At 42.2% G+C, this 16,421-nt stretch overlaps 1 protein-coding gene across 9 annotated transcripts in view; it reads left to right on the top strand.

Moving 5' to 3' along the window:
• huwe1 (HECT, UBA and WWE domain containing E3 ubiquitin protein ligase 1) overlaps positions 1-13,422 on the top strand; it is a 41,775-nt gene extending 28,353 nt beyond the window's left edge. For 6 of the 9 annotated variants that reach the window (XM_028451983.1, XM_028451984.1, XM_028451986.1 and 3 more), the window contains 23 exons: positions 428-790; positions 940-1,150; positions 1,513-1,637; positions 1,728-1,948; positions 2,023-2,414; positions 2,546-3,203; positions 3,308-4,022; positions 4,098-4,186; positions 6,759-6,915; positions 6,999-7,131; positions 7,245-7,447; positions 7,534-7,760; positions 8,729-8,831; positions 9,302-9,451; positions 9,581-9,826; positions 9,911-10,028; positions 10,119-10,259; positions 10,336-10,623; positions 11,025-11,130; positions 11,313-11,430; positions 11,950-12,131; positions 12,281-12,471; positions 12,560-13,422. In XM_028451983.1, coding sequence (XP_028307784.1) covers positions 428-790; positions 940-1,150; positions 1,513-1,637; positions 1,728-1,948; positions 2,023-2,414; positions 2,546-3,203; positions 3,308-4,022; positions 4,098-4,186; positions 6,759-6,915; positions 6,999-7,131; positions 7,245-7,447; positions 7,534-7,760; positions 8,729-8,831; positions 9,302-9,451; positions 9,581-9,826; positions 9,911-10,028; positions 10,119-10,259; positions 10,336-10,623; positions 11,025-11,130; positions 11,313-11,430; positions 11,950-12,131; positions 12,281-12,471; positions 12,560-12,662 — 5,240 coding nt within the window. In that variant the 3' untranslated portion in view covers positions 12,663-13,422. The remainder of the gene's footprint in view (positions 1-427; positions 791-939; positions 1,151-1,512; positions 1,638-1,727; positions 1,949-2,022; positions 2,415-2,545; positions 3,204-3,307; positions 4,023-4,097; positions 4,187-6,758; positions 6,916-6,998; positions 7,132-7,244; positions 7,448-7,533; positions 7,761-8,728; positions 8,832-9,301; positions 9,452-9,580; positions 9,827-9,910; positions 10,029-10,118; positions 10,260-10,335; positions 10,624-11,024; positions 11,131-11,312; positions 11,431-11,949; positions 12,132-12,280; positions 12,472-12,559) is intronic. The other 3 variants (XM_028451987.1, XM_028451989.1, XM_028451988.1) reach the window with 2 other exon arrangements.
• Positions 13,423-16,421: the final 2,999 nt, after the last annotated feature.

The following is a 16,421-nucleotide window of genomic DNA, read 5'->3' as shown; positions in this document are numbered from 1 at the left end:
AATATTTTATACAGTGAATGTGTGAGTGTTTCGGTTATAGGGATTTTTTTTTATCGTGTTTGACATCTGTCGTCTACCTTTGCTGCAACAGCCTTTGCTGTGGTGAGGTAGTAAGTTGTGCTGTTGTTGGGGATCAGGATTGTGCACCCCATTGAGGAGATAACTATACAACTTACTGCCTTCCTCAGGGATGGCATTTGGCATCAATGAAAGGACTCTTTTATGATGCTTTTATCTATATACTGTATTTGTAACAAACATTGAAAGACATTGCAATTGTATGAACAGTGACATCAGTAGGGGTAAACAGTTTCCAGCAACACTGACTAAATAAGACAAAAACTGCAAATCGAATTCAACAATCTTGTTCCAATATTTTTATTATAATACCTTTTTAAAAAAACTACTTTCTCTCTGGATATTGCAGAGGGTGAGCAGGCTCAAAGTGGTACCACAACATCCATTGACCCTCCCAGGGTCTCTGAGGGCTTCCTCACTGCTCCACCATCAGGAGAAGTCACTCCCACCACACCTGCTCCTCATGAACAGGCATTAGTCTCCTTGGAGACTGCCATAAGCCAGCAGGTTCACCAGCCCATATCAGATCTGCTCCTGGCTGAGTCACATGCCAACACGCTGGCAGTTTTGGCTAGGGCGGGCCTTCCACCTTTGTCTGCAGCTGATAGGTCCAACAGTGAGGCAGAGGCATCTCAGATGGAAATGTCTCCAGCACCCACTATTGGTGAGCGAGCCGGAGGATGTGGAGGAGCGGTGGATGAAGTCAGGGAAGGTAGATTATTTTTGCAAATTTATTTAATTCAGACTAGCTCACAGTAAGGATGCACCATTTTAATGTGAATTATGTAAACACCCCGTGTAAAGACTTCTTTTCTTGCTCTTGACATAGTTCTCGAACCTTTGTTCTTGGTTTTCCTGCAGTTTCATTAAGTCCAGACATTGTAGAAAACTCTGAGCCTGCAGTCGTGGGTGTGTCGCATTTGGAAGGGTCTCCCATGGACACCAGCAGCCCAGCTTCAGGCACTCAAGAGGAAACTGCCCCTAACCCCGCCCAGCCCACCCAGCTGTCTCAAGAGTTGACTGCCAGCGGCGAGAGTGGACTGACTGACAGGCAGACAGATACAGATGCAGGGTGGGTTTGTGATCACAGCTGAATTGATACAGATCAAAGTTACAGCTTTTATTTGAACAAGAAACATTTTTACAGATTCCCATCATATATCTGTTGTACTTTTTGATCATGTAAAGCACATTGAGTTTCCTTGTGTATGAAATGCGTTATACAAATAAATTTGCCTTGACTTTATTAGTAGACCTTGGCTTTACTGATTGTATCAACTTAGTCCTGCGGGGCAATAGTTAAATGTAAATAGTTATTTTTATAGGACTTTCAAATACTCATATAGCAGTTATAGTTCCATTTATTTAAGTATGTTTTTCCCCTGTTGGAATGTAATCCATTGTGTCCTCTTTTTTTTTTCTTTTTACGTGCAGCGCTCCTTCCAATTCATCTCCGAGGGAAACGATGCCCAGGAGTGATAGCGCAGACAGCCAGTCACAGGCAATTCAGGAAGAGCCACTCCCATCCACCAGTAACAATGAGGAGGATCCTCTAGCAGGTTAGATTAAACCAGGTTTCACTTTATGTTGAAGTTGGAAATTATTTGATAATTTGATAATTAATATGAATGTTTTGCTGTGTGCGGCAGGCATTAGTCTACCAGAGGGTGTGGATCCTTCCTTCCTGGCAGCTCTTCCTGAAGACATACGCCGAGAAGTGCTTCAAAATCAACTCGGCATCAGACCACCTTCTCGCCCTCCTGCAACTGCGACTCTGCCTACTTCAACTGTACCTGTGCTGGGAGGACCAGGAGTTACCGAAGTCAGCCCAGAATTCCTGGCTGCTTTACCACCTGCTATCCAGGAGGAGGTTGGATTAATTCACACAAAATATTCAGCTTCACATGTATGAATTTAACTCTTAATACACAAAAATCATTTCAGGTTCTTGCCCAGCAAAGAGCAGAGCAGCAACGCCGGGAACTATCACAGCAGCCTCCACAGGGAGACACGCCTCTGGATCCTGTCACCTTCATTCAGACGTTACCCTCAGAGCTTCGTCGTAGCGTTCTGGAAGACATGGAGGACAGTGTTTTGGCTGTCATGCCCCCTGACATTGCTGCTGAAGCAGCTGCGTTGCGCAGGGAACAAGAGGCAAGACAAAGGCAACTGATGCATGAAAGGCTTTTTGGCCATAGCTCATCTTCAGCCCTGTCGGCCATCCTACGCTCACCAGCCTTCACCAGTAGGTTAGGCAGCAACCGTGGAGTCCAGTACACCAGACTGGCTGTGCAGAGAGGAGCGACCTTTCAGATGGGACCATCAACAAATCACAGGTAAAAGGGCAGTAATAGTTGGTATAACAGGGAAGGAGCCAGTTTAAAATGGTATCAGCAGCAGATTTTTGATATTGTTCATACATTAAGAAGCTGGAGATTAACTTGGTCTTTGTTATCATTTTCCTTAGACCATCCAGTTCAAGTGTTGACTCCTTGTTGCGTCTGCGGGGAAGATTGCTGCTGGACCACGAGGCCCTGTCCTGCTTACTGGTTTTGCTGTTTGTGGATGAACCAAAGCTCAACACTAGCCGACTTCACCGTGTGCTCAGGAACCTGTGCTACCACTCTCAGACACGAGGCTGGGTCATCCGCAGCCTCCTCTCCATCCTCCAACGCAGCAGTGAGAGCGAGGTCTGCGTTGAGTCCACGCGACTGGAAGACTCGCGTGGCAAAAGGAGCAACCAGGGCGGGGGCGGGGTTAAAGGCTCCACTACCTCTTCTCTTTCATCGTCCGTTTCCTCTTCATACTCATCCTCCAACGCGCAGCTGTTGAACAGGGTGGAGTCTCGTAGCTCCAACCAGCTTTCATGGCTTTCTGTTTCAATGGACGCAGCTTTAGGCTGCCGGACTAACATTTTCCAGATTCAACGAGTATCAGGTAGAAAACATGCTGACCGCCACTCAGCTGGGAGTTCCACTGCCTCTGCCACACTAGGAGGAACATTGTCTGGCACGTCGGCAGGTGTTACCTGTGCTGGAGGGGGAGGATCGACTGTGCACATCCACCCACAAGCTGCACCTGTCGTCTGTCGCCATGTATTGGACACTCTTATCCAGCTAGCCAAGGTAATGTGTATAAATCTTGATCTACATCAGGCCCATTATTTATATTCTAATTTGTGCTCTACTAATCAAAAATCTTTCTATCTTAAATCTCTCTCACCCTGCAGGTTTTCCCCAGTCACTTCACTCAGCAACGGTGTAAGGATCTGTCAGCATCATCCTCTGACCTAGATTCCCGGCTTTGTTCAAATTCCTCTGGGGGAGGTGGTGGAGGTGGGACTACCAGATCAGGGTCACAGTCTCAGAATAACCCCAATGCTTCCAGTACCCAGAATTCCTTGGGATCAGCTGGCCTTACTCCCCAGTCTTTGGGCATCTCCACTGATTTTTGGGACCTTCTAGTCAAGCTTGACAACATGAATGTCAGTCGTAAAGGTAAAGCCTCAATGAAGATGCTGCCTCTTGGTGGAAGTGCAGAGGCAGAAGGAGCTCAGTTCAGCCTGGAGTCTTCTCCTCTCGGCCAGTTGATGAATATGCTGTCCCACCCTGTGATCAGACGAAGCTCCCTGCTCACGGAAAAGCTGCTGCGCCTGCTCTCGCTCATATCCATTGCTCTTCCTGACAACAAGGCTACTGAGGTGCCCGCAGGGCACCCCACCCCACAGGCTGCCAACCCCAGCACAGCAACATGCTCGGGAGTCACAGCTCCAGCTACGGCTCAGGCTGTGGGAATAATCGGCTCCATCCAACCTGCAGTGGCAGGCCCAGGTGTCTCTATTGGAGCTACAACCCAGAGTTCATCCTCAGGGACCAACATACCCACTTCCCAGCTTTCATCAACAACAATCTGTATACCAATGTCAACTGGAACAAGCTCTACTGGTAATGTATAGACTTGTCAAATTAATGTTGAAAGAGCTCGGCTTTTAATCCTCAACCTTGTATCAATCTGAGCAGGAAAACAAAGAGTCATCGCAAGCATTACAGACATTGAAAAGTTGGCTTCCACTGGTCTTACTGAAAAACAACTTCAACTTTCTGTGGAGGTAAGATTTTTTTTTTTTTTTTTTACAAGAACATAATAAAATCAACACCTCCCGTTTTTGAGAAAATTCATCACGCGTTACGTGAAGCATATCCTCCTCGATAGTCTAAACCAGTGTTTCTCAAATGGGGGTACGTGATGGAGCTACAGGGGGTACTTGAGTGTAAAATTATCAAATAAAGTCAGTCTTGGTCCAACCTCAGTCTTGAGATGACCGGAAATGATACAAATTGTTGAAATAAATCTATTCAGAAGCCACTAAATCAGTGTTTTTCCAACCTTGGGGTTGCCTGAAATTTCAGGAAAATGAAATGGATTTTTAAAATGTTTTAATTATTATTATTGTAATTTTTTTAATGAAACACAATTTTAATCGACTGTATTTCTATACTTCACTTTGTGAAATATAAATCTAGTTCAATGAAAATGCAGTTAAAAATCTCTGAGCTCAAACATTGGGTTGTCAGAAATTGTTGATCAATGTGATCATGATCCAAAAAAGGTTGGGAACCAACCACTGTTTCTTTCCATTTATTTACTAAGTTAGATTCTTTAAAATGTGTATTATCACTCGTTTATTCCATTATTTTGCTTTATAGTTGTTTTAAATAGTTTTCTAAGCAAAATATTCCAGTTGGACAAAGGGGATACTGGGATTCAGAAATAAGAGGTACTTGAACTAAAACAGTTTGAGAACCACTGGTCTAAATTAATGAGAAATGTTTACCTTCAGTCTCCTAATTTGTCTGAACTAAACATTGGTGTTTTAGGTGATCTTTCACTGTACAGAATAGGTTTGTACAGTCATACATAGCTTTACGTCCAGAATTGTTGTTTCCACAAAATGGCTGCAAAAAGAAAAATAAGCAAATGAGTTCTGCTGATGTATAGTGGCCAGAGAAACTATAAAACAAGACTTACAAAGAACTTTTTTTTTCTGTCAGGAACTTCATTTGAGTCAAAGCATCTGTGCATATACTGTGCACATAATTAATTACAACTTAGAAATAAACACAGAAAATATAGCATACACATGACACATCCAACATACAATAAATGGTAGAAAAAAGAGCTGGTATAAAAATGTTGGATTAAAAGTATCTGATCATCCTTTCCAAAAAAAAAAAATGCCGAGTATATGGAAGATGGAAAGATCCCGAGGGGGTGGTGTTGGATAAAAAAGGCTGTTTGCTTTGTAAACGACTGCTATATGTACTGCTAAATGTACGCAGAGTTACTTCAGTAGAGGATAATAAAAATTATATTTTACTTTTAGCAGCTGTAAAACATGTCTTTAATAATTAAGTATCTGATATGGCAACTTTACAAAGTGGTTGGAATGAAAATAAAGCAAATTCAGAATTATTGTGTTGTAAGTGTTTGAATATTATTTAATTTACTAACTTGAGGAGAGGTTGTTAGATTTAACCATACATTCAACAAAATTGTCAGTTCACACCATTATGATGCAGAGATGGGAATAAGGGAAACTGTAATGCGTGCTGACTAGGGATGGGGATTGACAATTGATTCTGATTCCATTATTGATGCTGCTTTTCCATTCCTTACCGATTCTGTTATCTATTGTCATTGGGTGAGGGAATTAAATAATACAAATGGGTTTGTTTGCTTTAACTCTTTAATTTCCTGAAAGAATATCAGCTCTCTTTTAATCCACCAGGTATAGATTGTTTCACTGGATAATAATATATACAAAAGCACTTAATAAAATTGATGAATTATTATTACAACATGACACGTTTTTGCTACAAACATTTGAGAATATTTACAGTGCTCCTTTTAAACTTGAACAACTTCATTTAAAACTAATTCAGACGTAAAACAAATATTTCCTCTGTAAAAAAGAACATATTAACCAAAAGTACAGCTGCACTTATTGTTATGTATTTAAACGGTAAAGCTTAAGTTTAGCCTTTGTTTACATTTCTATAAATGGACCTTCAGAGACGTGTTTGTGCGCGCGCGCGCACTAAAGACAACGATCAGTACTAGTCCGTCTCCCGTGTTTAATTACTTGTTATGAGGACATAAACTGGCAATGAGTTGTGTTCTTGTGGAAGTTTGTTGTTTTTGGAAGAAGCAACTTCAGCGCGAGTGTACAGAACCCGGAAGTGACTAGCGTAGCAACAGATGCTACAAACACAGCACGGAGGACAACACAGCTGCAGGTGGAGGAAGTGGATTCTCCGCGGTGGACAGCAAACAACTATATGGTGGAAGGAGCTTCACTTGGTGCTAGCATAAACACAATATACAGGACCTGGAGGAGTTTGTTACGTATTTGCGACGAAAGAGGAACCGATAAGGGGAATTGTTAAGCAAGCAAACAAACGATTCCTAGGAATTGGATTACTGGGAACCGGTTCTCAGAAAGAACCGGTTTTTGATTCCACCCCTAGTGTTGACTTCTTTACACATTAGTTTGCACAGCTGTACTTTTTGCAACTAAGATTTGAATGTGGTGAATTTAGACTTTTGCTGCCACTGAGAAGTTGACCTTTGAAATCTCTGGAGTTTTTTGCCTTTGTCTAACAGATGTTTCCTTCCATTAGGTGCTGACCTCTCACTCGTGTTCAGAGGAGGGTCTGGAAGACGCAGCAAACATTCTCCTGCAGCTGTCCAGGGGCGACGGCTCCACCCGTGACACTGTGCTGAGATTGCTCCTCAGTGGAGCGAGACACCTCGGATACACTCTTTGCAAACAAATAGGTCGGTAGCCAGCGTCTTACTGCTCCCATGCCACACAGTCCAGTTTTCTTTTGCACACTGACACATTGTTTGGTCTCCCTTAGGCACATTACTGGCTGAACTCCGAGAGTACAACTTGGAGCAGCAGAGGCGCGCCCAGGCGGATTCTCATTCTCCTGATGCTCCTCCTGATGACTCCTCCTTATCTGGCAGACTGAAGGGCAAGATGACCAGCAGGTACGCTGCTAATGCAGATGCTCTTTAAAGTGTCACATTATCTCCATGGAGAATAAAAAAACTCAGCGTTTTGTTTTAAACTTGTATATTAACGTTTACATGTACTTTTCTAGGTTTGATGGATCAGAGAGTGTGGTGATTGTGGCTGCACAGAAGCGCACACTCGGGGGAAGAGAACTCCAACTTCCATGTATGAGCTCGCTAACATCCAAGACGTCCACGCAGAAATTTTTCCTTCGAGTGCTGCAGGTCATTATCCAGCTTCGTGAGGACACGCGTCGCGCCAACAAAAAAGCTAAGCAGACCGGTCGACTGGGTGAGCAATGACTTCTATAAGTGCGGATTTAGTTTCTGTTCAAATGGCAAGTGATGAAATCCCATCTTTACCTTTTCATCGACCAGGCTCCACCAGTTTAGGCTCAGCCAGCAGCATCCAAGCCGCGGTGCGTCAGCTGGAAGCCGAGGCGGATGCCATCATCCAGATGGTGAGAGAAGGACAGAGGGCACGCCGGCTTCAACAGGCCCCCCCACCCACAGCCCCTTCCTCTGCTGCTGCTGGATCCTCAGTGGCCGTCCCTCATGCTCCTACCGGTGCTGCCCCCCCTGCTGGCACGGCTGCTTCAGCAACGGTTAGCATGGGCCGCTCTGACAACAGGCAGACTATTTAGACCAGTGGTTCCCAAACTTTTAAGCAACGTGACCCTATTTTTAGATCACAAATTTGTGATGGCCCCAAAATAATTTACTTTTTGATCATCTTTGTGATATTGTGTAACAAATACAGTAGCCAAGATTAGTGCACAAAGTGAAAAGATGCACCAGTGCAGATATTTTTACAGTTTGTCTTTTTTTACATGCCATATAAACTAAATTTATATTTGAGAAAGTGAAATTATAGAACACAATTTTTTAAGATTGTGTGTTTTAATTTGAAAACAAATAACTAAGAAAAATTAAAATAGTTCCACATTCCAGGTGACCCCAATAATATTTCAGGTGACCTCAAGGTTGAAAATCACTGATTTAAACACACAACCAAAACAGAAAACACCCTCACCATTTTTGATAGAATCTCTCACACCCACACTAAACTTAAAAAAAGCATCATACTGTAAATTTTACAATTTACTGAAACTTGATATTAAATAAAAAATAAAGTAACAAATGGATGCTATGCCATCTTGACTGTAAATGTTTTAGTGTTTCTGATATTCTAGAACTGTACCTTTGTAGAGGAATCTTCTGCACCAAAACAACAGTTTGCGCCTACATATTGTTTGTGCAATATTTGTTTATTTACTTCACTACTGTGATAAACATTATCAGAAGTGCCTGTTGATCATGCCAGTGGCTCTACATGTGCTTTTTTACTGCTGACAGTATTAACATGTTAAGACTGCCTGTTGTGATTTGTTGTTTCTTGGCTTATGTCGCTTCATGCTTCTGGCTCCTCCCTTCTTTCCTACTCACTACCGTTCTCATTGCATCATGGAATGTTACGGTGCATGGTAGCTGTTATGCTAATCATGAATCTGTATTTGTGTATTTTTACCTCCTATTCATGTCTCTGCTTTGGGTCTTTTTGACTTTCATATAGTCTGACGTTCAGCCAGTATCTGAAGCCCAGGCAGCTCAGAGAGACGATTCTCCAATGGACGTGGACCAGCCGTCTCCTCTGGACCAGGAACCACCACCTCTGGGTACGACTCACCTGCGTCCTTTGAATCATGGTTTTATGAAATGTATCAACAATCTAGAGCATATGTGTCAAACTTGAGGCCCTGGGACCAAATTCGGCCCTTTAGAGCATTAAATTTGTCCCGCTCGAGAAAGTAAAAATGATGGAAACTAATTCAGCTCTAGATATCTCAGCCCCTCCAAATGAAAAAAACACAATGTTGAATTTACTTTTTCCCCACCTAAATCTGTGGCCCACTTATGGTCAACTTGGTCTGTATTTGGCCCCTGAACTGAAATGAGTTTTGACACCCCTGATCTAGAGCTTAACGGGGTGCATCATTCAGGTTAAAGGCTTTCCAGCTAGTTTCATGATATATTAAGCTGTGAGGTTATGATTAATTCATGTGTGTTAGAGTATTGTACACAAAGTTCACACATCAAATTAGCAGTTTTGTTAACCATCCTCAAACTGTTTGTGTTTGGGTTTTAGATGAAGATGGAAACGGTCAGTCAGAGAGTGAAGAGAGACTTCCAGACCTCCCTCTCCTCAGTGAGCAGCTGCTGTTGGATGAATTGTGGGACATGCTCGGGGAGTGCCTGAAGGAGCTGGAGGAGTCGCACGATCAGCACGCTGTACTTGGTGAGTGGAATAACACATTAAAGATGGATTTGTTTATTGAATGTTGTTATTTATTATGTAATACAATTCATTGAGGAAATGTGGGTATTGATCTTGAATTATGTGTTGTGTGTGTGTGTGTTTTTTTAGTGCTACAGCCTGCTGTGGAGGCCTTCTTCTTGGTCCATGCCACAGAGCGAGAGAGTAAACCTCCTGTGAGGGACACACGGGAGAGCCAGCTCTCTCACATCAAAGACGAGCCGCCGCCTCTGTCCCCTGCTCCTCTGACTCCTGCCACGCCTTCATCACTGGACCCGTTCTTTTCCAGGGAACCATCCTCCATGCACATCTCCTCCAACCTGCCACCAGATACTCAGAAGTTCCTTCGGTTTGCTGGTAAATTTAGAATATTCATCACAACACAAGGAATTGATTTAGTTGTCAAGTTTCAGTGAGAGTAATACTTTTTTCTCATTTTAGAAACTCACCGCACCGTGCTCAATCAGATCCTGCGCCAGTCCACCACTCACTTGGCTGATGGACCTTTTGCCGTACTGGTCGACTACATACGTATCCTAGACTTTGATGTCAAGAGGAAGTAAGAGGATTCATGTGATGCCTTCTTATTTTAAAGGGAAAAACCTGGATTTGTTCGTACATAAATGGCTCTTCCTCTGTATTCGTGCAGGTACTTCCGCCAAGAGTTGGAAAGACTGGATGAAGGCCTGAGGAAAGAGGACATGGCTGTACACGTGAGGAGAGATCATGTGTTTGAGGACTCCTACAGGGAGCTGCATCGCAAGAGTCCCGAAGACATGAAGAACAGACTGTATTGCTTCCATTATCATTCATTGTCCCTCTGCACTACTTTCCTCACGTCGTCTCACCTCTGACTTTCATTCCAGGTACATTGTGTTTGAAGGCGAGGAGGGTCAGGATGCTGGAGGCCTACTGAGGGAATGGTACATGATCATCTCCAGAGAGATGTTCAATCCCATGTATGCGCTGTTTCGCACCTCGCCAGGCGACCGCGTCACCTACACCATCAACCCCTCCTCCCACTGCAACCCCAACCATCTCAGCTACTTCAAGTTTGTTGGTCGTGTTGTGGCCAAAGCGGTTTATGACAACCGGTTACTGGAGTGCTACTTCACCCGCAGCTTCTACAAGCACATCCTGGGCAAGAGCGTCAGGTAATGCTACGAGCGTTTAAGGCCCAAGTTAGTAAGGATTGACTGATATGGTTTTTATTGTTTTAGGGCCGGCATTGATTATTAGTAATAAAGGAAAACAAAATTTAGAACTAATATTCATTTGCTGTAAAAAAAAATTAAAATAAAATAAATACAAATGCAATTTGGTGTCAAAATTCACAATAACACACCTGGGATTAGACTGAATACAGTATGCTGTTTGTTTTTGTACACTATGATAAAAAAAATGTATCTTAAACTATTATAGAATAAACATCTGACACAAATCTTGGTTGTTAAGGTTTAAGCAGTTTGACTGGTGACTTCAGGCAGAGGGTGAGGCACAGATAACTAAAAAAATGCAAAGCCTTTTCTTGAAACGGATATGTTGCGTTTACTAGGTACACAGACATGGAAAGCGAGGATTACCCATTCTTCCAGGGTTTGGTGTACTTGTTGGAGAACGACGTGTCCACTTTGGGCTACGAGCTGACATTCAGTACTGAGGTAAGTGTGTATTTTAACTACTCCAACTATCTAATCATTAGATTGATCTCTATTATTCTTTGAAACGTATTGAATAATCATTTCTAGAAATTTCAAAATATATAGTATATCAGCACTTAAATTGTTTTTCAAGTCCCTGAAGGGATATCTGGTGATAAATGAGGCTAACATCATGTGTGCAGGTCCAGGAGTTTGGAGTGTGTGAAGTAAGAGATCTCAAACCAAATGGAGCCAATATTCTGGTGACAGAAGAAAACAAAAAGGAGTACGTCCACCTGGTGTGCCAGATGAAGATGACAGGTAGCGGTCGGGTTATTTCACTCTTCTTTTTTTTGTTGCTGCACATTTTCAAAAATCCGAATCAGAAACAGTTTTGTTGCCATGTCCGGTAAACACGATACTGAGAATTAGTTTTGGTGGCGAGAGGGAAAAAAAGACAAGAGTAACAGTGCAAGATTTAAATAAATACATTTAAATGTCAAATGCAATAAGTGCAAAAGATCAATAGAATATTTGGGGACACGATGATATGCTCATGTATACAGGGTAGTGCAAGTTGTACTTTAATGTAACGTATTTTGTGTTTGGTGGTGGTGAGAGAGATTTATTCTCAATGAGAATTTTTACCTGGTTAAATAAAGTATTTAATAATTATAAGCACTGAGGGTTGGTTTGTGATTGTCTATAATATATTAATTAAATTACTTGAGGAGAAATTATATTTGATTGTTATTTTTATTAAAACCAATAGGTGGCAGCTTTTACATTTGTTGTAGTAGTAGTTCAGACTTAGTGAAAGTGTTTCAACTTGTTCCTTAGGTGCTATTCGTAAGCAGCTGGCGGCTTTCTTGGAGGGATTCTACGAAATCATTCCCAAAAGGCTGATCTCCATTTTCACTGAGCAGGAGCTGGAGCTGCTCATCTCAGGCCTGCCGACCATCGATATTGATGACCTCAAAGCCAACACCGAATATCACAAATACCAGTCCAGCTCCATCCAGGTTAGCTGTGAACACTAGGAGATAGTTCTTATCCTTTTGTTCCTTTCTGTTTCTTTACATCTTGTGTGTAGTGTTATCATATATTTCTATTAATCAAATGGAACTACATGTTTTAAACACTTTACTAATTCCACTGCATTCTTCATTAGATCCAGTGGTTCTGGAGAGCCTTGCGGTCTTTTGATCAGGCTGACAGGGCAAAGTTCCTCCAGTTCGTCACCGGCACATCAAAGGTTCCTCTGCAGGGATTTGCTGCTCTGGAGGGAATGAATGGCATCCAAAAGTTCCAGATTCACCGCGATGATCGATCGACTGACCGCCTGCCCTCTGCTCACACTTGGTACATTTATTCTGTCATAGCTAATATTTATGACCATTGTAGTATTGAACAGCTTAAATAACTCCTGGTCTTTTTTTTCTCCCCCCAGCTTTAACCAGCTGGACCTTCCAGCCTACGAGAGCTATGAGAAGCTGAGACACATGCTGCTGCTGGCCATTCAGGAATGCTCCGAGGGATTTGGACTGGCCTAAACTAAGACTCTTAACACGCACAGACATGCATATATTAAGTTAGATTTGCCTACTTTTGACACATTCACGCTGATAACTTTTGAACGCACGCACACACTATCATAGACATTACTGGAGTTCTTGTTGAATGACCTGACCTTGCTGGTTTCTATTCCATATAGGACAAATGAAACCAGCGGGTGAAACAGACTGATTGACATTGCGTACAACTCAGAGAGCCTCACTTTGACACTGTCGTGTCTCCGATCCCAGGCTATGGCAAATGCAAACTGGGATTCAGAGGATGAAACATGGACTAATATAAGAGATGTTTTCTTCATTTAGTTTGATTTCTCTGTACAAAAGGTTTGGGAGTTTATTATGTTCAATCTTTTTGTTTTCTGGCTGTGTAAAAAGAAAAAGATAATGTTGTTTGAACAGGATGGTTATAAAACCTTTGGGGAAAACATGTTGATGGTTTCCTGTTGCAAATTTGTGACTTCACAAGCCTTGGCGATGGGGGACATTTTTATTGGGGGGGTGGGGGGGGTGTGGAATTATGAACAACTTGAGAAGTTTTGGAGATACTCACAAAAATGCACTTTTCAAAGTTTTTGTGGCATTTTTAAGGAAGGATGGTACAAAAAATGAAGAGAAAACCTGAAGGAAAAAAAAAACATTAACCATAAACTAGAGTATTTTTGGCTATTAAATTGCTGACCCAACCTTGAGCCTTTGAATCCGAGTGGAATAACTACATGAATAAATGCATAAACTTGCGTTCATTGTCTCTTAACAGTCTATTTGCAGTGATCTCATTTCAAACACTATAACACGCCTATTCATAAAGCCTAAGAGGCCTATTGGTGCTTCTACACAATATTCCATGTTTGTATTGCATTAGGATAAGAGGGTTCATTACTCATTATACAGTCACCCTTACACATTCCCGTAATCGGATTTTCCATCATCACTAAAGTATATGGTTAGTCATAACGCATACATTATAGGTTCCAAGCCATCCTGCTGTAATCAAGCTGAAGTGATCATTAGGAAGTTCAGTCTTTCAAAAACAAAACACTGATCTTTGTCTCAGTCCACTTGGGTTTATAAACCGTAGCACTAAAAGATTGCAAACCTCCACCAAACTCAAAATATCTTGTTTGTATGATATTGATGTTTATCTGGATCACTGATCTTGATTATGGGACCATGATCGTTCACAAAGAAACTTCTATCCCTATTAAAAACATTACAGTAGCTCCAAATGTATGGGCACTCCCATCTTTATTTATTTTTTGATCGCAATTAAATGCGCAATCTTGATTTGATGCAGATCATAAAGATTAGTCGATTATGAACCGTGAAGAACTTTTGAAATTTCACCCATGATGAGAGGAATTTTTTTAATTTTGATCTAATCCTGCTAACAAACTAACAAGTTAATAAATGCTGGTTAAAATATCACCTTGTCTGCGATACAAACCACCATGAGTGAAAGTGGTGCTTTTCTAGTTTTCTGAAAACCATTTTAGTTTTAGACATAGTTTAATTTGGCTGGTTTGAGTAGTGATGGCATGTTTGGGAGTGAAAGTATCAAACACTGTCCAGGGTGAACTTTCTTAGTTCTGACTGAGCTGGAACAGACAACAACTGGAACCCATAAGAGAATGAATGGCCTTAGATGAAAGACGTGTTGAACTAAGTATAACCATATTTGGACCATAGTTTCGCCTCAAGGATAAATCGTCACTGGCTGTATCAGCGTATAGTTTTGCTCCAGATATTTGTAAATAAAAGTTTTAAGATTTAAGAAATGAGTGAATGAAATTTTAAGTGATTTAAATGTGGAAGGAAGAGTTCAAATTAAAGCTCATTGTTGACAGTTGCTGGACCAGCCAATTTTATATTAAACTGGGTCTAATGTGGTCCCTGAACAGGAATGAGTTTAACACCTGTTATTGATAGATGAATTGCGTTCCTTGAGAGCAGGGGTTCTCAACCTTGGGGTCTTCAAAAATCTAAGAATATTTTTTCGCCCATTTTTGCTTTTTTTTTTTTTTTTTAAATTGTCTGCAACTAAACCGAACTTGTCATATTCTAACCTATTTTCATCACTTTTTTTCTTGCCATCTTTGCTCATTTTAATGCATTTTTGCTACATTACTCCCATTTCTGCCACTTTATCAAATTTCAATGCCTTTTGTGCACATTTTTTCCACTTTCAAGACCTCTTCGGCACTTTTAAATCCTTTCCACCACTTTTCATACCTAATGTCACATATGTCGACCCATTGTCAATTTGAACCTCATCATATTTCATGCTTATTTTTGCCAATTTAACTACATTCATGATTTGTCATGACCATTATTTGCAAGTTAAAACTAATTGTTCCTACTTTTTAAAATTTATTTACACCAACCCCTCCCAACATCTGTCACTTTTAAGCTAATAATGACACTTTGAACCCTTTTTACCATTTTTTCTCTCTCTTTGGTTTATAAAATTCAATTTCACCACATCTTGCACAGTTTTAGCACATTTTGTTTCTGATAAAAACAAGGATTTTCATCTCTAAGATGACAATATACTATGGTGCAAATAATAATAAACCTCCTGGATAACAGCGGATATTATTCCATCCATCCATTTTCATCTGCTTATCCGTTGCAGGGGAAGCATCCTTAGCGAGAGGCCCAGACTTCCCTCTTTATGGCCACCTCATCTAGCTCCTCCGGGGAGATCCACAGGCGTTCCCAGGCCAGCCGAGAGACAGTCTCTCCAGCGTTTCCTGGGTCTTCCTCTGTGTTTCCTTCTGGACGGGCGTGCCCTGAATGCCTCACTAGGAAGGCGTCCAGGGGGCATCCTAATTAGGTGCCTGAGCCACCTCATCTGGCTCTCCTTAATGTGGAGGAGCAGCGGCTCTACTCTGAGCCCCTCCTGGATGACTGAGCTTCTTACCCTATCTCTAAGAGAGAGCCCAGCCACCCTGCGGAGGAAACGCATTTCAGCCGCTCGTAGATCAACCTGTAAATTGAGAGCTTCGCCTTTTGGCTCAGCTTCCTCTTTGCCACGACAGATCAATGCAGACTTTGCATCACTGTAGATGTCGCACCAATCTGCCTGTTGTTCTCTCGCTCAATCCTTCCCTCACTTGTGAACAAGACCCCGAGGTACTTGAACTCCTCCACTTGGGGAAAGACCACATCTCTGGTCAGCCGCACTCTGACAGACATTCTCCGACAGACCATCACAATATGTTTGGGTCTTCCAGGTCTAACCGGCATCTTCCCCCACTATCAAAGCCAACTCACCACTAGGTGGTGATCTGTTGACAGCTCTGCCCCTCTCTTTACCAGAGTGTCCAAGACATGCGGCTGGACTTTGAAGTTGATCATCGAACTGCGGCCTAGGATGTCCTGGTGCCAAGTGCTCAAATGGACGCCCTTATGCCTGAACGTTGCGTTTGTTATGGAAAATCTGTGACAAGCACAGAAGTCCAACTACAACAAAGCACTGCTCAAGTCCCGTTCAGGGGGGCTGTTCCTCTTAATCACGCCCCTCCAGGTCTCACTGTCATTGCCAACATGAGCATTGATGTCCCCCGGGCAGAACGAGGGAATCCCCAGAAGGAGCACTCTCTAGTATTCCCTCTAAGGAATTCAAGAGTCGTGGATACTCTGAGCTGCTATTTGGCCCATAGGCACAAACAACAGGCAGGATCCATCCCCCCACCTGAAGGCGGAGGGGGGCTACCCTCTAGTCTACCGGAGTAAACT

Source organism: Gouania willdenowi, chromosome 7 (assembly GCF_900634775.1).
Source record: "Gouania willdenowi chromosome 7, fGouWil2.1, whole genome shotgun sequence".
Classification (NCBI taxonomy): Eukaryota; Metazoa; Chordata; class Actinopteri; order Blenniiformes; family Gobiesocidae; genus Gouania; species Gouania willdenowi.
This window is presented reverse-complemented; position numbering and strand designations above follow the sequence as displayed.